This window comes from Bos grunniens, chromosome 10 (assembly GCF_055505025.1).
Source record: "Bos grunniens cultivar Pamir isolate PY7600 chromosome 10, Bosgru_T2T1.0, whole genome shotgun sequence".
NCBI classification, from domain to species: Eukaryota; Metazoa; Chordata; class Mammalia; order Artiodactyla; family Bovidae; genus Bos; species Bos grunniens.
This window is the reverse complement of record NC_141174.1, coordinates 21,873,576-21,893,210: the sequence shown is the minus strand read 5'-3', so window position 1 is coordinate 21,893,210 and position 19,635 is coordinate 21,873,576. Positions and strand designations below refer to the sequence as shown.

General features: G+C 41.1%; 1 protein-coding gene and 1 long non-coding RNA gene across 2 annotated transcripts in view; one reads left to right on the top strand and one right to left on the bottom strand.

Annotated features, from left to right (window-relative positions):
• Positions 1–1,263: 1,263 nt before the first annotated feature.
• SLC10A1 (solute carrier family 10 member 1) overlaps positions 1,264–19,635 on the bottom strand; it is a 23,038-nt gene continuing 4,666 nt past the window's right edge. Inside the window, exons 2-5 of the mRNA XM_086320018.1 lie at positions 12,154–12,364; positions 5,282–5,460; positions 4,052–4,248; positions 1,264–2,285 (exon numbers count right to left, since the gene is read on the bottom strand). Of these exons, the coding sequence (XP_086176144.1) occupies positions 2,116–2,285; positions 4,052–4,248; positions 5,282–5,460; positions 12,154–12,364 (757 nt within the window). The 3' untranslated portion in view covers positions 1,264–2,115. The remainder of the gene's footprint in view (positions 2,286–4,051; positions 4,249–5,281; positions 5,461–12,153; positions 12,365–19,635) is intronic.
• Positions 7,150–19,635, top strand: part of LOC147364098 (uncharacterized) — a 26,178-nt gene continuing 13,692 nt past the window's right edge. Inside the window, exon 1 of the long non-coding RNA XR_015134095.1 lies at positions 7,150–7,281. This is a non-coding gene — a long non-coding RNA (uncharacterized LOC147364098). The remainder of the gene's footprint in view (positions 7,282–19,635) is intronic.

Below are 19,635 nucleotides of genomic sequence, written 5' to 3'. Positions count from 1 at the left end.
CAGTGCATTTGAGAGTTCTTGGTATGAAAGCTTGCCTGTGTTCAAGACTACAGAACTTAGGCCATAAAATTGTGAAGCTGATCACAACTCTTGGGAGAGTTCGTGTGGTGTACTTGTTGTTTCACTTGAATGTGGGGCATTTTGTGGTTACCTCTGTGGGAAACCTAGGTTTTTTTTCTTTGTAGTGTAGTTGAAGGGTGTACAGGTCAGCCAGAAGTTGCTGATGTAAAGTGGAGAGGTGTGATTATTTTTCCCCTTAGGCTTTTTAGATATGGTAACTCAGAAGGGCATGCTGTATATACTTTGATGTTTTACCAGTGATTTTTCACCTCTATCATTAAATACATAGTTATCAGTGGCTTATCACTCTTAATAGGATAAAGTGCTTTAAACTAATGGCAATGATGACCAAGTTAATTTTGAATTGATAAGTTGGCCTGAATTCCGAGATACAGAACATCAGAAATAATGAGCGTGGCTGTAATCCTAAGCAAAGTTTTAGGACCAGGTTTTACAGTTAGTTGCTTCAGTTGTGTCCAACTTCAGGTTTTGTGTGGTGTGACGTAATTTTTTTTTTTGCTGTGTTGTAAGGCATAAGAATCTTTGTTATAGGACAGGGATTGAACCCCTGCCCCCTGCAGTGGAAGTGTGAAGTCCTACTAATCACTGGACCACCAGGGAACTCCCTGTAATTACTTTTCTATATATAGTTGGCCCATGAACAATGCAGGTTTGATCTGCATGGGTTTGCTTATACACAGACTTTCAATAAATACCTCTTGCTGTATTCCATGGTCCATGGTTGGTTGAATCAGTTGACGTGAAATCTCAGATACAGAGAGCTGACTAAATTATACTTGAATTTTCAGCAACATGGAGATTGGCTATTCAGGGTTCAGCTTGGTCCTCTAAGGGAAATTTGAGTGTAATATATCTCAAGTTCAGCCATACTTAACTCAAAAAGCTGAACTTAATATTCTTCCTAACCAGGTCTAGTAGATGATGTCAGCTAGATATGAGAGAAAACAATTTGAACAGATAAGTAAATGTAGGTAGAATGTAAGGTTGATAGGTGGCAGATATCTTTACAATTTTTTAAAAAACAAATTAGCATTTTTAAGAGGTGGTTAATGACCCAAGTTGGTGTTCTGTTGGGAGTAGTGATAGTTCTGGAGATTTGCCAGATGGATGCAAAGATGTTTACTTGCCTTGGTTTCCATTTGTACTTAATCACATTAAGGGATATGAAATTCACAAGGAATCTAGGTATAGTCAGCTGTTTGCAAGTGTTTTTATTTATCTTTGACTTAATGTGCCTGTGTGTGTATGTGTTTGCCTATGAGCAGTATAGAAAATGTCTAAATTTCATTGGGAAAAATTGGAAATTTAAGAATTTCAGTACTTTGAAGTTAGCAATCACTAATTTTGGCAATAGTTTACTCTCAATTTTAAATTTGAACATAACGTGAAAACTACTGATACCTAATGAATTGATGGGGTAGATGATTAAATTAGAGAAACTATTCTCTTGGTATTTATACTTCTTCTCCTTCCTTTTCTTTTTTAAAGCTCTCTTCCAGAATTGTGTTCTCCAGAATGTCCTTTCATTTCAGAATGGTTGTGAGTTTGTCTTAGCCAGTTGGTGTCATGTTCTCAGTAGCTTTGGTGCCAATGATGTCAAAAGGGAAAGAATGGGATCTAGATTTTTCTAAATCTAAAGGTTAGAAATGACTTCTGAAATCTACTAATCCTACAATACTCTGAGCGTCTTATTTCCCTTTTGGGTCACAAAACTGGGAACGGAATTTTAATATTTGATTTTAGGGTGAAAGCCCATTTACTGACCAGCTCAGAAATTGCTTTTTTATGCCTTTTAGGCACTGTTATAGGGATGCAAAGGCAGCTTTGGTGCCTGCCTTTGTAGGGCTGTCCTTGAATAAGTCTTTGATTTTTTAAAACAGGTATCAAGTCCTGAGCTGAGGACAGGTGGTAAGCCTTGCGGGGTAGACTCCCACTTTGTTCTCCATGCAAGGCTTAATGATTCTGATAGTTTATGCTGGAAATGCTGGAGAGAGACTAATCACACCACAGGTGGATCCTCTTTCTGCTCTCTCTTCAGTTTGCCATGTTGAGTTGCTCAGTTGCCTTCTGACCAGAATCCAGCTCTTTGGGGAAACCTGAAGTAAACCCAACATTGCACTCCTCCCCTTTGTAAGTGCCATTTCCCAGAGCTGTTGGGAGGGTTTCTTCAGTTGCATCAACTTTGTAGGTCATTTTTGTGTCATCTGTAAAGTTGAAAAGGGTCATGGGTTAGGAAGAACCAAAAGAGTGATTAAGAAACTTGTTCTGTCTGGGGGATAATATCAACTTCCCTTAGGGTGTGCTGTTTTTTTTTCTCTTATCTCTTGACCACCTCTCTCCCCATGACTTAGTCAAACTGAGGAAAAATTAGGTTTCACCTCAACAACTCTAATGATAATACTCGTAACAAAGGGTCTAATAAAGAGCAGTAAGGTCTAGAGAGCACTGACTCTGCTTCACTCCGTCTCTATCATCTCAGTACAAGTGGTACAGTTGGGGAGTTGAGTCCATGTAAGCAATGGTTGACTTGCATTCTGGGACCAGTGGGGGCAGGGAGCAAAGCACTGTCAGTGAGAAGTCTTCCCAGAGGTGTTTCCATTACGCCTGTCGTGGTGTTGGGTTTACTTCTGCCTACATGGTGGTAGCAAGGAGAGATGCTTAGGGTTCACTTTTCCCATTTTCCCATCTTTCTAGAAGGGTCCAAAGCACAAAAACTGACAGATCCTTAAACTTGAACACTACTTGGGCCCAGACAGTATGTGAGATGAGTAATTTTCACTTAGTTTTCTCGCAAGGAATCTTCCTACATACATTGATTTCTAGAGCCAGAGGCTATAAAATACGGCCTCTTGGCATTTCAGCCCTTTCTGGTACTAAAACCGCAAGCCTGGGGATCTGGAATTTTTTTGTTAAGAGGGTGGAAATCTTGAATGGTAACAAATAGCTTGAGTTGATCTTAGAGAAGTATCAGACTGCATGCATATCTATAGCTCTAGTTTTCAAGCAGAGCTGAGTAAAAATGGTTCATAAGTAATGATCAGTTATTTATTGGTTTCTTTTTGGCTGCTTGATAACCAAGATTACATCTTTTAAGTTACTGTAAGTCTTCATTTGCTACTGTAAGATAAATTCCACCAGGGTAAGTTTCTCCTAGGGTGTGATTCAGGCTCTGGGTCTTGAAGAGGTCTTAAGACATCTTCAAGTTTATAGGAAGTTGAGTCAGTTGAAGAATGAGTGGTTAAGATGAATATACTAATGTTTAGAGTTACAAAATACTGAAATATGTTATCAAATGAGATTGAGTTTTCTGGGTTTGAAAAAAGATACTGAAGAAAAAAAAAGATTTGATGTTCACTTTGAGGAAAGGAGTCAGTGGGCTTTCTTGAAGTTTGTATCTTGAAGAGAATGAATACTCCTGAGCATCTTAAAAAAGAGATGCTATGGGCTAGGAATTTGTTAATCCAGTAGTAATTAGATTAAATCTAGATTAGTAGTTGACTTTTTGTTACTGTGTAACCAGAGTTGGAATCCTCATTTTTTGGTTCTGGTTTATTAGACTGCGTTGCTTTCGTGTTTTCCCTCATAAAGCAATGCCAGTGGTGCTGGGGCTCTGACCTGGTTTCATGGCTTGAGAACCTACTCTTAACACAGAATCTTACTGATCTCATAACCATGTAATGCTTAAGACAGTTCTGTCTGATTCATCCGCATGGTCTCCCCAGTTAAAGCAGCCCAAATCCCCTCTGTTCCATGAGGCAAAGTCCACAGCTTACTCTCCCAGCGAAGATGAGATGCACTTACTATGGGTAGTTTGATTCTTTGAAATTCCTTCCTGCACATTGGTGCTGTCTGGTTCCTAATGACTTTATGGGTTACAGCCCCTCTTGAAAGGTCCTTGCCAGAGACAGTTGCTGGTGAAATCATGTCCCAGGTGAGAGTAGAGCTCAAAGGGGAATGATTCAGTACTTACCTCTGGGAGTCTTGAATTTCTCATAGCACCTAAAGATGGCAACAAGGAGAAGCCCTTCTCCAACCTGGAAAATCATATACAGGAGAGGAAAGAAGAAAAGTGGTCCGATGACTTCAGGGGGGAAGGTCACATTGAGGATGGTGGAGCAGAGTTGAATATTTTGGCATCCAGTCTCCATGCTAACTGTGCGTTTGCATCTGTTTTGATTAAAAAACAACCAAATGCCTTCAGAGAAGGGACATGAGGGTGCAACTTCACTTGGTCATCTTTCTCCCAAATACTTTATAAGAGAGACTGACAGTCCAACACAGAAAGATGGAACTGAGCCATGTGCACAGGGTTTTGAGAAAAGTCAAATTGACCCATTTCTTAGGTCACTAATCCAGCCTTGTGGAAAATGGTGACCAGTAGGTCCATGTGGGGAGTTTTTAATGGGGAATTTTTGATTAGCTTAGAAATCTACAGTTTGTCACTTGTGGAATTACCAAAATGAAGTTTGGGGAAAATGTCTGGCTACGGGGAGAAAAGATATGAGCCAGTATTGTTCATTGGCACATGTTGAGTTACATACAGGACAATTAGGATTTCAGCATAAAGTAAAAGATTGTCTAAATGTCTGGGAACCTTGTCCTGTGGTCCGATTTCTGGCTTGGATGTCTTCACAACTGAAAGTTTGGTTCCATTATCTGCCTTGAGAACACATTCTCTTGCTTTACACTTTATGGGCTAAAGAATGTACTGTTACATTTAATACAGCATTTTATTCACTGAATTGCAATTAGTGATTAAAATAGTTCTTTGCTAAAAAATTGTAAGCATGGTGTCTGCACATTTATTATAAAGTTGCCACCCCAAGGTGGTGTGTTACAACTAAAACCTAGACAGAAAAGGAGGCAAAGGGGAAGGGATCCTTTTCCTCATCAAGGCTTGTCATGAAGACATGGAGCTATTCCGCTGCCGTTTACTGCCAGGGAGTTGGGCAGGTGGTGGAGTCTAGGCTCTGCTAGGGAGCACTTCGCCATGAACTGTTCCTCTTTGTGTGGTTAGGTACCTTTGGATTTTGTTTCTCTGTGTTATTCATCCAGTACCTCCCCACTGTTCCTCAGTCCAATTGCCTTGTTCCATTTTTGCATTTGAATATATTGCTTAAAAATTATTTTCCCCAGATTGTGGATCTTATCTTTTTCCTGAAAGGCGTGGGACAGTGGGACCTAAAACAATAATACCTACCGTCCGTTGAGGCAAAAAAGAGCAGAGAGAAGGTAGCCTAGCAGGAAGCCGATGAAAGGCATCAGGGAGGAGGTGGCCAGCAAGTGTGGTGTCATGACAAATAAGATGCTCTTGCCCACGTTGATGGCGGAGAGCACTACAACAGCCACACTGCACAAAAGCAGGAGGATGATCCCTCCCTGCGAATAAGGACAAGAAGAAAAGGCAGTTAGAAGGGTGTGGGGATATGGAGGAGCACAGAGAGCTAGGGAAGTGCTGGTGGATACCGAAGGTGGAAAACATTTTAATAAACATATTTGAAGTGAAAGGGAGTACGCAAGACCTTTATCATCATCTTGGATTTCTTACCTGTAGCTGGGCAGCTTGCTGGTGGTCATAGGTCTGATTACCTTGTTACTGAAAGCTCAGCCAGACATAGTTTCTGATAGACATCTCTGAGTAGCAGGTTTTCAGTGAAGTGCTGTGACTCTGAAGGATGAAACTATTCAGCCCTCCGGCAAAGTGGGTATTGTAAATGAAAGTTCTCTTTATGCATCCCAACAATGCTTTGGATGCTCTGGATATCTTGGAACTGAGTAGAAGCTGTTCTTAGAACTTGTGGTACTTGTCTTAAATACCTCTTTTATGGGTAGGGACTTCATCTATTTTAGGATGAATCTGATTTCTGGAAGTTGCCAAAAATCATTTGAAGCAATGCTGGTTAAAGCAGGTAATGAAGTCAGATAATGTGCTTTTAGATCTGAATGATGTATAGGGATGAGTGCTTTTCTTGAGTGACTTGCAAATTGGGATGATAGGAAAGTTCCTAAAAGGAGTTTCAAATAGCTCAGGTAATGCATCTTTAGAAACAGTGCAGGTCCACCCTACCCCAGGTGAGAGCTGTGAAAGCAACTGTCATCGGGAGCAATGGTATGTTTTTTTTTTCTTTTAAAATTATGATTTTATAGTTGGATCTTACATACCACTTAGAATTTTCAGTAGGCAATTTATCATGAAATTAGAATGTTAAGAATTTTCTCTACTAAGGAGGATTCAAGGTTTCAAAGAGTGTTACATGTCTGCATTTTAGAGTGACATCTAAACTGATGAAAATGCATGCGTAAACTTAAGCTCTGTTCCTCTTATCTTCTGAGTTGTGGTGTTTAGTCACTAACTTGTGGCTGACTCTTTGCAACCCAATGGACTGCAACCACCAGGCTCCTCTGTCCATGGGATTTCCCAGGCAAGAATACTGGATGGGTTGCCATTTCCTTCTCCAGGTGATCTTCCTGACCCAGGGATTGAACCCTCATCTCCTGCACCAGCAGGCGGATTCTTTATCCCTGAGCTACCAGGGAAGCCTTTTCTTCTCAGTACAAGTGTGTGCAGCAAACCTTCCTTGAACTTACTGTGTTCTGTAATGGTTATGGTTCCATTTCCAGCTCATTTCACACCTGTGTTTGGTATTTCCTAATGCAATTTTTTTAAAAAAATGTGGTAAAATATATAGAACACACAAGTTGTCATTTTAACCTTTTTTGAGTGTATAATTCAGTGGCATTAATTACATTCACAATGTTGTCCTAGTGACAATTTAACGTTTATTTATGTTGCTGTACTTGTAACTGCGCAGTTCCGTGTTTCTAAATCATGTTGCAACTGATAATCATATAAAACAGCACCTGTACTGTTGGTGGTCCTGTCCCAGGATAGGAAGGAATCTCACTAGTAACGACTTAAGTTTTATTGAGAGACTATTAACTGATACAACTGACAGGGAGGCCTGGAGTGCTGCAGTCCATGGGGTTGCAAGAAGTCAAACATGACTGAGTAACAACAAAAATTAACTGATAAACTGCTTAGTTCACCCTTGGGTTTTGAGTTAATTTCTCCTTTTGGATTTTTTGCCTCTTGGGTTTGTCCTCTACCTGATGTCCAGATTTTGTTCTGAAGAGGGTAATGAAGAATGTAGGAGGTATTGGGCTACAAGGATTGTGAATCCGGAAGCCCTCTTTGTCTGCGTGAGTATTAATCTCAAGCCCTCATTCTCATTCTCCCATTCTTGGGGCCTTTAGAGTGGTGGTGAGCATAGACATTGATGTGACCCAGGTGTGAAAACTGGCTTAGCCCTCCTCAAGATATGTAAACTGGTGAGTCCTTCAGCTTTTGGAATGAGGTTGACAACACAGCACCTAGCATCTTAGAACCACTGACTGCTTTGTAGCTTGTAGGGAAAGGAGTGGAGTGTAACATCTCACAGTTTCTTGTCACTCGGATCTCCTGTGCATGACCTCTTGCTAAGAAGAGAGGCCACAGTAGTTGTTCATAGATGACCATGTTTTCTGTCACCTACATTGCCCTGTCATTGCTGACTAAAGCTGTGATGAGTGTCTGTCCATTCATGGGCAGCCAGCTCAGCTTGCCAGGGATCCAGGAGATAACCTGGCCTAACTCTTCCCATGTAGGTGACCTGGTTGGTGAGCGACCCAACGAGGAAATCAATTCTCTCATTTAGGGAGTTTGTAGAGTTACAGAGAAGGGGAGGCAAGAGCAGAGACAAGTGTGGAAATTTTGACATGGAGGCCCGCAGGCTGCAGAAGTCACAAGGTGGCATAAACTGAGACAAAGGAGAGTCAGGTCTTCGGTCAGTAGCAGCAGGTATGGGGAAAGCATAGGTAGCGTGGTTGAGTCAATGTCAGGGTGGGATCCTTATAATGAGAGTGGTGAGTGGCTTATGCTGAGTGGCACCTGGACTGTGTCATGCTCAGGTTCACCAACTTTCTAACCACATAGGCTTGAATAAACTCCTGCATGGGTGAGTTACAGTATTACTTGAATTACCTTTCCAAATGGTGAAAGTGTTGCTCAGTTGTGTCTGACTCTGTGACCCCCCTGTAGCCTGCCAGTATCCTCCGTTCATGGGATCTTACAGGCAAGAACACTGGAGTGGGTTGCCAGTTCCTTCTCCAGGGGATCTTCTAGACCCAGGTCTCCCACATTGCAGGCAAATGCTTTACCATCTGAGCTACCAGGGTAGCCCAAATAGGGCATCCTTAAAATTGTATCTTGGTGTGTCCAAATGTGACCTCTCACTAGGGAATGCTACTGGTTGAGCAGAGTTTGAACAGATAGCTTCTGTCAGAGCCAGTTATCAGAAGTTGGGTAATTTTGATTTGAAAGTTTCTAGGAGTGTTCGGTATGCAAAGAAGCTGGGACAGTTGTTCCAGCTTGTAACTCACTACATTATGAATTGGGGAGATTAAGAATGAGCATAGTCCTCAAAGAAATGTAAAAGCAAGAAAATTTCAGCCTTTACATCTTGGCCACTCACTTTTATCTGCAACCTCATGGGAATGATATCTTGTTTGGGAGCAATTGATTAATGGAGCTGTTGCCCTTCTGCTTGTCTAACCTTGGAGGTTTGGCCAGCGGCAAAGCAGGTCCTAAGGTACACTTATATTTTATGTGATTCTTTGTTACTGGCTCCTGTCCTTTCTGTCCAGGTGTATCTCAGCCCTTTTAATGTTCTCTGGGGTCATTTACTGTAGAATTGAGTCATGGATGTGTAACAAAACAGGAATGAGAGACATTCCCTGGGCCTCAGTTATTCTATATATAAAATGAGAATAAGGCAGGAGACTACCTCATCTTGAAGCCCTCTCTAGCCTTAAGATCTGAGATTCTTTTTTCCATCCTCAGAACACTTTTAAAAAAAAAAATTGAAGTGTACTTGATTTATAGTGTTGTGTTAATTTCTGCTGTACAGCAAAGTGACTCAGATACATTTCACATTCTTTTACATTTCCTCACAGGATAATGAATATAGCTGACAGTGCTATGCAGTGGGCCCTTGTCCATCCATCTGTATACATCAGTTTACTAACCCCAAACCCCCATTCCTTCCTTCTGTACTGCCCCTCTCCCTCTTGGCAACAAGTCTGTTCTCTATGTCTGTGAGCCTGTTTCTGTTTCACAGTTAAGTTCATTCATGTCGTATTTTAGATTCCACGTATAAGTGATCTCTTACAGTATTTGCCATTCTCAGAAGAATACTTAGATCAGGAGACACGTTATATCAGTTGCTTTTGGGGTTCTAGTCTCTGGTTTCACCTACAAAGTGGAGGAGGGCAAAGTTGCTTTAAGTGATATGGGGGTCATTTCACATTTTTATCTTCTGTGTGATATATTTTTCCTTCTGTTTCTACATTCCACAAGCTCTTCAGTAAGTGAGATGACAGGTTCATGTTTCTGGTTTTTTGTTTTTCTACTCACATGTGGGAGAGACAGGATTTGTCCTCTATTCCTTTGTTTATTCTCAGGCATTAGATGTGAGTGTTAGAGAATTCAGTGTTAAGACACAGCCTTAGGATCTTCTTGCAGGTGTGTGGGGAATAAAAACAAGTGGTATTTTTAATACGAATACAATAAATGCTACAAGGATGTTGGGTGATGAGGGAGCAAATAGGACACACATTCTGTCCAAGCTTGTGGGTTGAGAACAGCTTCCCAGAGCAGGTGCTAATTGTGTTGAGACTTGAAGGATGTGTCCAGTTGAAAGGTGGTGGTGAGGGAGGTGGGATTTTGGAGAGAGGAGTATTCCAGGCAGAGGGAAGGGCATGTGCAAAGAAAAGAGCTAACACTGGAGAGGTTGGTTGAGGGCTGAGGAGCCTCATGACTCGTGGGGTAGAATAAGGAACCAATGAGGGGCTTTAAGCAATAGAGTGACATGATAGTTTGTTCTTTCCAGACTCAGGTTAAAATTAGGTAAGGGAACCAGGTTAGAAGACTGAGTAGCTTAGTGAGAGAGGAGAGTGGCCTGAATGAAGGCAGTGGATATGGAGAAACATGGACTCAAGCAAAAGAAGGCAGAACTGGCAATTGGTGATTAGTGTGGGTGGGGAGGGAGAGAGGACGTGGAGAATGGCTTTCTGGTTTCTGGCTCAGGCAGTTGGGCACATTAAATGCTTCATTGAGATGACGACACAGGGAGGAGGGAAGAGCAAGTTTGAGGAAATGGTTTAAATTTAAAACATACTGAGTTTTAAATGCCTGAGGCATATTCAGTAGAAAGATTTGGTAGTTAATACATGGATTCTGGAGTCAGGAGAGCTGTGAGCGCTGAAGATACTGTTCTGGTGGTCATCAGCTTGTAGATGGCTGTTGAGATGGGCCAGATCTCATGGTGGGAAGGTCCCGGGCGTAGGTAAGAAAAGCAGAAACCTTGGGCTGAATGCAGAGAAGTAACCTTTGCCACAGGAACTCACAAGGGAGTTTGAAAAGAAATGCCAGAGAGGTGGTAGGAAAGCAGGTGCCCTGTCACTGAAGCTGAGGAGAAAGATTTCTGAGACGGAGGCAGTGGTCAGCCATATCAAAAACCGCTAAAAGAATAGTTGAGACATGTCTGTTGGATTTGGTGAAGAAAGTGGAGCAAGGGGTCATCAAAATGTGAGTGGATGGGAGACTGAGGAGTAGACACTGATTGATGAGGGTTGTCACTGGAGAACAGCCCTGGGGGCTGGGTGGGAGTGGAAGGTAGGTGGGGGCAGTGGATGTCTGCTGGGAGCATGGCTAGGAAGGGGAGGAAAGACAGGTGTTGGCTGAAACAGGAAGTCCAGTCCAGTGACTACTTACTGAAAAAAAGGAGAGATGTAAACCAGAACTGCTGTTGATTGGGAAGAATTAATATGGTGTCATTCTAAAAATGAGAGTGAGGAGGAGGCTGTGGGAATAAGAGGATGTGATGAATAAAAGGAGATTACTGAGAAGCAAGGGTGAAAACAGAAGATGCTGTCCAGAGCAGAGTGGGGTGACCAGCCATTTGGCAGGAGACTTCACATCTTCCAACAGGTCGGGAGGGGAACTGTGGCCGTGGTATTAGGACTGCACCAGGGCAAGGGCAAAAATCTACCTTTGACAATGGCACTGTGAAAATGGAAAGACCCTGGAAATCTGACCAAACCTCTGTTTCAGGCCTAAAGCTGCTGCCAAGCCTTGCGCTTCCAAGTAGTGTACCCTGTAGACCAGCTCAAAGGCATAGATCCAGGGGCAGGAACAAAAACAGGCCTTCAGGATGCAGAGTTTATCCTGAGGACCAGGTTGGCACTTGGATCCCAGGGGTGAGCAGTGAACCAGAGGAGAGACTGATGGGGAGTGAGCTCCAAGGTCATAAGAGTTGGCAGAGGGAGCTCTCTAAGGGTCTGGTTTTTCCAAGGCAAGGCAGTGGTATGGTGCCCTCATGGCACTCCCCCACACCCTTTGGGACCAACTCTCCACTTCCTCCATCCCATTCCCAAAGCGCTGTGAGTGTGCCTCCCAGCTCTTCTGGTCTCTTCCTCTCCACCTTCTTATCTAGTCAGCCATGTTTGCCTTTGGTCTCCCTCTGAACTCCTCTATTCAGACATTTCCTTAGGCTTACCCAAATCTGACCCTTTATTCATGGTCTCGCTCAAGACCACCCCTCCTTCCATCCTCCAGAGAAGCCTTTCTTGACTACCTGGCCCTTCTTAACCTTACCTTCCTTGCATTCTGCCAGTGCCTGACTATACACTCTTGTGTCTTGTTTCTCACGTGTTACTGATTTTCTGTGATTAAACTCTTTGAGGACAGTGAATCCTTAGTAGCATAAAACGTAACATCTAGTAGGTACATGATAAAAGCTTAATTATCAAAATGGTTGTATGTTGTGTGTGGTGTTTTCCTTTTTTTCCTGCTAACACTTCAAAAATACTCTTATATGCATTACAATCTCATAAAGTAGGTTGTATCAATAGCAGACTTTTTTTTTAATCAAGGAAAGAAAACTGACACAGAAAAAGCCCAAATGACTCGGATCAAGCCATTTACTGCTATGATGGTGGGGTTCTCACTCCCTGCCCAGACCCCCAGGTTCTTACCTTGGTGACATAGCGTACGTATTGTGGCCGTTTGGATTTGAGGATGATGCCTATGGTGCAAGGGATGAGAATCAGGATCAGTGATATCATGATGCCGCCGTAGGGCACCTTGTCCTTCAGGGACCCATCATAGATGCCCCTGGAGTAAAGGTACAGGAGGAGGGGCATCATGCCCAGGGCGAAGAAGGTGGAGCAGGTGGTCATCACGATGCTGAGAGGGAGACATAGGAAAAATGGAGAGAGAGAGGGCGCTCATTAATTCAGGCATACCTCATTTTATTGCAGTTCACAGTTGTGTTTTTATAAAATGAGCCTTCATGGCAGTCCTGCATCAAGCAAGTCTATTGGGGCTGTTTTTCCAACAGCATTTGCTCACTTGGTGTCTCGTCGTGTTTTAGCAAGTCTTGCAGTATTTCACGCTTTTTCATTGTATTTGTCACAGTGATTTTTGATATTACTATTGTAATTGTTTAGGGGCACTGTGAGTCATGCTCATGTAAGATGGTGAATTTCAAGGATATAAATGTATGTGTTTTGACTGATCCCCCTTTTCTCTCTCCTCAAGCCTCCTTGTTCCTTGAGACATAATACTGAAATTAGGCCAATTACAAACCCCACACTGGTCTCTTAAGTGTTCAAGTGAAAGGTAGGGTCAGATGTCTCTTACGTTTTTAAGTTAAAAGGTAGAAATGTTTACTCTTAGGAGATTCTGTGGAAATCCCAGGCAGGCTGAAGGCCAGGCCTCTTGCACCAAATGCCAGTTGTAAGTGCAAGGGCAAAGTTCTTGAAGAAAATTATAAGTGCTACCCTAGTGAACTTACGAATGAGAAGAAAGCAAAACAGCCTTATGGAGAAAGTTGTAGTGATCTAAAGAGACCATCAAACCAGCCACAACAGTCCTTTAAGCCAAAGCTTGATCCAGATCAAGGCCTGAACTCTCTTCAATTCTAGGAAGGCTCAGAGAGGTGAGGAATCTGCAGAAGAAACATGGATGTTTCTTGCCATATGCATATATGTGCAAGTGCAGGGTGAAGCAGCAAGGTCTTAGTAGAAGCTGCAAGTTATCCAGAAGATCTTCCTAAGATCATCAGTGAAGATGGCCATGCTAAAGAGATTTTCAGTGCAGATGAAACAGTGTTCTATCAGAAGAAGATGCATCTACAGCTGCCATAGATAGTAACTCCTCTGATGGATCTGTGCAAAATTAACAAAATCTTCAGGAAAGGATTCACTATTCTAGATGGCCATTCATGATTCCTGGAAAGAGGTCAAAATATCAATGTTACAGGAGTTTAAAAGAAGTTAATTTCAAGCCTCGTGGATGACTGAGCAATTCAAGACTAGAGGAGGAAGCAACTACAGACGTGACTGTGGTGAAAATAGCAAGAACTAGAAGTGGAGCCTGAAAATGTGACTGAATTGCTGCAACGCATGGTAAAACTTGAATGGATAAGGAGTTGCTTCTTGAAATTGCCACAGCCACCCTCACCTTCAGCAGCCACCATCCTGATCAACATTGAGGCAACACCCTTTACTGGCAAAAACATTACAACTTGCTGAAGGCTCAGATCATGGTTAGCATTTTTTAGCAATAAAGTATTTTTAAATTAAGATATGCAAATTTTTTTAGACACAATGCTATTGTACCTTTAATAAGTCACAGTATAGTTTAAAAGTAACATGTATATGCACCAGGAAACCAAAAAATCCACATGACTTACATTATTGTGATATTCTGCTTTATGGTAGTGGTAGGGAAATGAATTTGCAGTATCTCCAGGGTATGCCTGTACTATTTGTGGAGTGCCTGCTGTGTGCCAGGCGTGGCGTGAAGAATCTTACATGCATTGCTTTGTTTCCTCTTCCCAGTAGTTTGAGGAGGTAAGCATACGATCTCCTTTTTACTGATGAAGAGGAAGCTGGGGACTTGAAGGATCACAAAGGTGGGAAGGCTGAGATTTGAACCCAGGTCCCTGTACACTTCACTGTGAAAGGAGCCATTTTGATCTCCTCCGTAATAGAACTCTTTTTGCTCTCTATACTTGTACATATGCACAGCCCATTTTGAAAAAAGCTGTGCGATCCCATCACTAACTATAGCCCATTGGGTTGTAGAATAACACCTGATCTACAGTGGCTAAGTGCCTGCCTTTAGAGTCTAGGGCATGGCTGGACATAGTGGTTCTGACTAAAATAACAAAGATTAAGCACATCAAGAACATTTTCTCTCAGGGAGTTTGAACGTATACACAATTATAGAGCACTTGGTCTTTGAGAGTGGGTGGAATGGGAGGGATTTCAAAAACCAAAAAACATGCAAAGAAAAAGCAGTAAACAGAGGTTATGATTAAGTGTGAAAGTCACTCAGTCTTATCTGACTCTTTGCGACCCATAGTCCATGGGATTCTCCAGGCCAGAATACTGGAGTGGGTAACCTTTCCCTTCTCCAGGGGATCTTCCCAACCCAGGATTGAACCCAGGTCTCCCACATTGCAGGTGGATTCTTGACCAGCTGAGCCACGAGGGAAGCCCATGTGATTAAGAGGACTGTGTAAAAAAAAAGTTGATGAAGGAGCACAGTAGTGGAGTATTAGAGAAGGCAGCAACAGAGTTAGCCACTGTCAAGTGACAAGATAATCTGGTCATCAGACCTGTTTTCTATCTTGAATAATAATCTAGTCCCCAACACTTGAGGACTTCTTAGGTGGTGCTAGTGGTAAAGAACCTGCCTGCCAATAAAGGAGATGTAAGAGATGTGGGTTCGCTCCCTAGGTTGGGAAGATCCCCTGGAGGAGGGCATGGCAGCCCACTCCAGTACTCTTGCCTGGACATTCCCACGGAGCCTGGCAGGCTACATTCCTGTCCAGGAGTCACAAAGAGTTGCACACGACTGAAGCAGCATGCACACGTACACACACCCAACATTGATATTCTCATGTCCTTTATGTTTTGGCTTATCTTTAACATTATTTAAGATAAATTGTGAGTTTCAGATCCTGAATAACAATGTATCTTCCCAGTTCTCATTTGTATCCTAACTGCCCTGTTGCTGTCTGCATTTGGAATCTCATCCTTGTTAATCTCAGAACACTGTAGGAAGAGGCCCTTCAGAAAGACCAACGGGGAGAGGAAGCTGCTAGGGAACATCTTGGATTTGTAGACATTTACTTTACAATATATGCTTTGGCGTCCATTCTAGTGAGAAGGTTGGGGATGAGGGCTTGATATGACCATCAACTACATCCTAGTCCAAAGGGTCTGGAGTATAGCCATCAAGAACATAATTGGTGGATATATCACAAGGAGTCAGAAGCTGAGGAGAGACCCTCAAAAGATACTGTGGACTGAATAATGGGAACCTCCCCCCAACATAGTCATGAACACCTATAACACTTAAGCACATACTCCATCTTGTAAGAAACTGAGGGGAGGTTTCCAGGGACTAGAAACAAAAGAATGTCGAGTAGTAGGTAGGCTTGTGCTGAAGCTGCAGCGTGTGGAGGAGTAGATGGTAGGGTGTTAGTCTTGGTAATCTGGTGTTTAGGTTTTAATACCCAAGGGAGGGGCCAGAATTGAGACTTTAAGCCTATGAAAAAAGGAGAGGTGAAACAAATGTTTACTCAGTAATCAATACTCCAAAAGGACTACTGGCAAAACAGAACATGTAATTCTCTTATGGGTTGGATATGAACTCATACTGGAAAAAGGAAGAATATAGTATTTTAAAATATGGGGAGATGACAGAGGATGAGATGGTTGGATGGCATCACCAACTCTTGAGCAAGCTCTGGGAGTTGGTGATGGACAGGAAGAGCCTGATGTGCTGCAGTCCATGGGGTCGCAAAGAGTTTGACATGACTGAGCAACTGAACTGAACTGACTTTGGATTATGCAATGATTTCTTAGATGTGATACCTAAAGCACAGGTAACCAAAGGAAAAACAGGTAACTTTGACTTCAAAACCTAAAAAACTGCTTCAAAGGATACTCAAAATAAGTCTCCCACATAACGGGAGAAAATATTTGCAAATCGTGCAAGTGCCCAGTATCCAGAATATATAAAGAACTCATAATTCAACAGCTAAAAAACTCCAAATAACTCAATTTAAAAATGGGCAAAGGACTTGAATAGGCATTTCTCCAAAGAAACACAGTTAGCCAACAAGCACATGAAAAGATGCTCGACACCATTAGTTATAAAAGAAATACAAATTAAAACTGATAATGAAATGATAAAGTGGTAATGAGATACCACTTCACACCCACTAGCGGAGCTAAGCAATAAAAATGATAAGTCTCGGTGAGAATGTGGAGAAAGTACATACAAGTGTTCAGAGCAACATTAGTTACAGCTGAAAAGTGGAAAATAAAATATTGATGGATAAGCAAATTGTGGTGTATTCATGTAATTGAATGTTCTTCAGCCATAAAAAGCAATGAAGTACCACTATATATCAGCTATCACAAAGATGAATCTTGAAAGCATGGCAAGTGAAGGAATCAAAAACATGAAAGGCTAGGTATTATATGATTCCATTTACATGAAATCCCTAGGGACAGAAAATAGATTTGTGGTTGCTGGGGGCTGGAGAGAGAGAATGGGGAGTGACTACTAATGTGTTTAGGTTTCTTTGGGGGATGATTAAAATGTTTGGGAATTGGTGGTGATAGTTGTACAGTGTGAATATACTATAAACTACTGATTTTAAAAAGGTGAATTTTATGGTGTGTGAATTATATCTTAAAAATATTAAAAATCTAGAGGACAAAATTCATCCTTAAGAGGAAAATTTATAGCTTGAAATGTTTATAAAGGAAAAGAAGAAAGATTAAAAATTAATGAGCTAAGCATTTTATTCAAGAGTTGGAAAGAGAAACAAACCCAGTGAAAGAGAAAATATTAAAGATGAGAGAATAACCTTTAAAAATGATATAAATTGAGAATCAATTACACCAAGAGCAGGTTCTTTACAAAGTCCGATAATATAAATACTTGTGGCGAGGCTAGCCAAGAAAAAGGAAAATGGGCACAAATTGATCTTAGCATGAATGCAAAAAGAAATACAATTTCCGATACAATAGAGATTTTAGAGGACCATAGAAGAAATCAAGGATAGTCTTATATTTTCATTTTTCTATTCAGACTGAATGGACAATTTCCTGGGAAATCTACAAAAACTTAAAATGAAGTTGAAAACCTGAATCAATTTAGACTCACTTAAGACATTTAGTAAACACTTTGAAACCTATTATCCAAACAAACCTCACACAAAATGTATATGATTTTATAGTAGAGTTCTGCTAAATATTCAAAGTATAGATCGTCTCAGAGTAAAGAAAGGGGAAACATGCCCCAAATTATATATGATTAGTATGAGTTTAGAACCAAAGGTAAAAAAGTCACATTATGAGAAAGGAAAATTAGGGACCATTCTCATTTACAAACACAGGAGCAAAAGTCACAAAATGTTACCTAGTGAATCTAGCTATGCCTTTATATAATAATACAATGAACAAAATGGGTTTATCCCAGCAATATAAAAATGATTTAATATTAGGCAATCTACTGATATGTATCACTGCATTATTGGATTAAAGAAAAAAATGGTATAGAAAAGTGTCATTCAACAAAATCCAGTGTTCATGCATGGTAAAAATCACCACACTAGCAACAGAATGGATTCCCTTAACCTGAAAAGGATTATCTGTCCAAAAAATCTACAAGAAATAGAAAACCTAATGGTGAAAAATTAGAGGAATAAAGGAAGGATACCTGTTCTCATCACATCACCTGCTGTAAATTATAGTTTGTACGTCTTCGCTAGCATTGCAAAACGAGATAGGAAAACTATATAGAGGGGAAAGGAAGAAACTAAAATAAGCCGATGATAGAACTGTCCACAGAGGAAATTCAAGTGAATTTCTATTTTAACTAGTAAATAGAATCCATGAAATTCTGAATACATTAGCAATAAAAAAAATCAATTAAAAATTACTACAAAAAATTATTAGTAAATGAATTTTTAATTATATGGAAGAACTTCCTAATATGAAATGATTGAATGAAAGGAAACCTATACCAGTTTTGTGGATGGGAAGATTCAGTATTGATTTATAAATTTAATGCAAACTTAACCAAACTTTCAGAAATAACTTTTGTCGACTTGAGAGTTAGTCTCAAAATTCAAATGAATGAGTAAAAGGTCAAAAATAATTAACATAATTTCCAAGAATAACAAGGTAGGGCAACTCCTTTCACTCATCAAAATTTACCATAGAGTTATAATTAAGAAAATGTGATATTGGTACAAGAATAGCCACATAGAAGAGAGATCTCAGACATAAACCCATGCTTATTTGAGCATCTGATCAACAAGAGGTGGTGTTACAAGTTGCTGGAAAAAAATTCACTGATCCTAGGAATTTTTTCTATTCAGGTGGAAAAGATACAATTAGATCACAGAATACATACTAATAAATTAAAGATCTTCATGTGAGATGCAAAGCTTTAAAACTTTTCAAACATAGGTGAATGTATATATGACCTTGAAGGCAGTAAAGTGTTTGTTAAATAATCCCCAAAATATAAAATGTCAAGGGAAAATATTAATACAGTTGGTTAAGTTAAAATACACAGTTTTATATCATTATCAAAACGTAAGGATAAGCCCCAAACTATGAGTAGACTGTTGAAACATGTAAAAACAACAAATGACTACCAATTAATAAGAAGGAAGCACCACCATCCCATAGAAAAATAGGCAAAGGGCATTATTTTCAGAAAGGACACCCAAATGGCCAACGAGATTTGAATAGGTGCTAGACCTCCCATGAAAGTGAAAGTTGCTCAGTTGTGTCCGACTCTGTGACTTCGTGGACTGTCCATGGAATTCTCCAGGCCAGATACTGGAGTGGGTAGCCTTTCTCTTCTCCAGGGGATCTTCCTGACCCAGGAATCGAACCCAGGTCTCCTGCATTGCAGGTGGATTCTTTACTAGCTGAGCTATCAGGGAAGCCTATGATGAATTAAATTTAAAACCACCATGATATTTCATTTTATACAGATGACACAGAGAAACAGGGATCTTCATACACTGCCCTGGGGAGTGAGATGTAGAACAACTAGTCTGGATAGATGTTAGATGAAGACGTGTGAACCTCAAGACCCAGCAGTCCTGTGTTCCTGTATGCTCTCACATGTGAGCATAGGGGTAGCAGGCACAAGACTTGCTTAAATAGGAAAGCCGCATAAACGCCTGCCAACAGGACAATGCAAACAAACTATGGTGGTTGCGGTTTAGTCACTAAGCCGTGTCTGACTCTTGCAGCCCTGTGGACTGTAGCCTGCCAGGCTCCTCTGTCCATAGAATTTTCCAGGCAAGAATACTGGAGTGGGTTGCCATTTCCTTCTCCAGGGGCTCTTCCTGACCGGGGATCGAACCCGGGTCTCCTTCACTGCAGGCATACTCTTAACTGACTGAG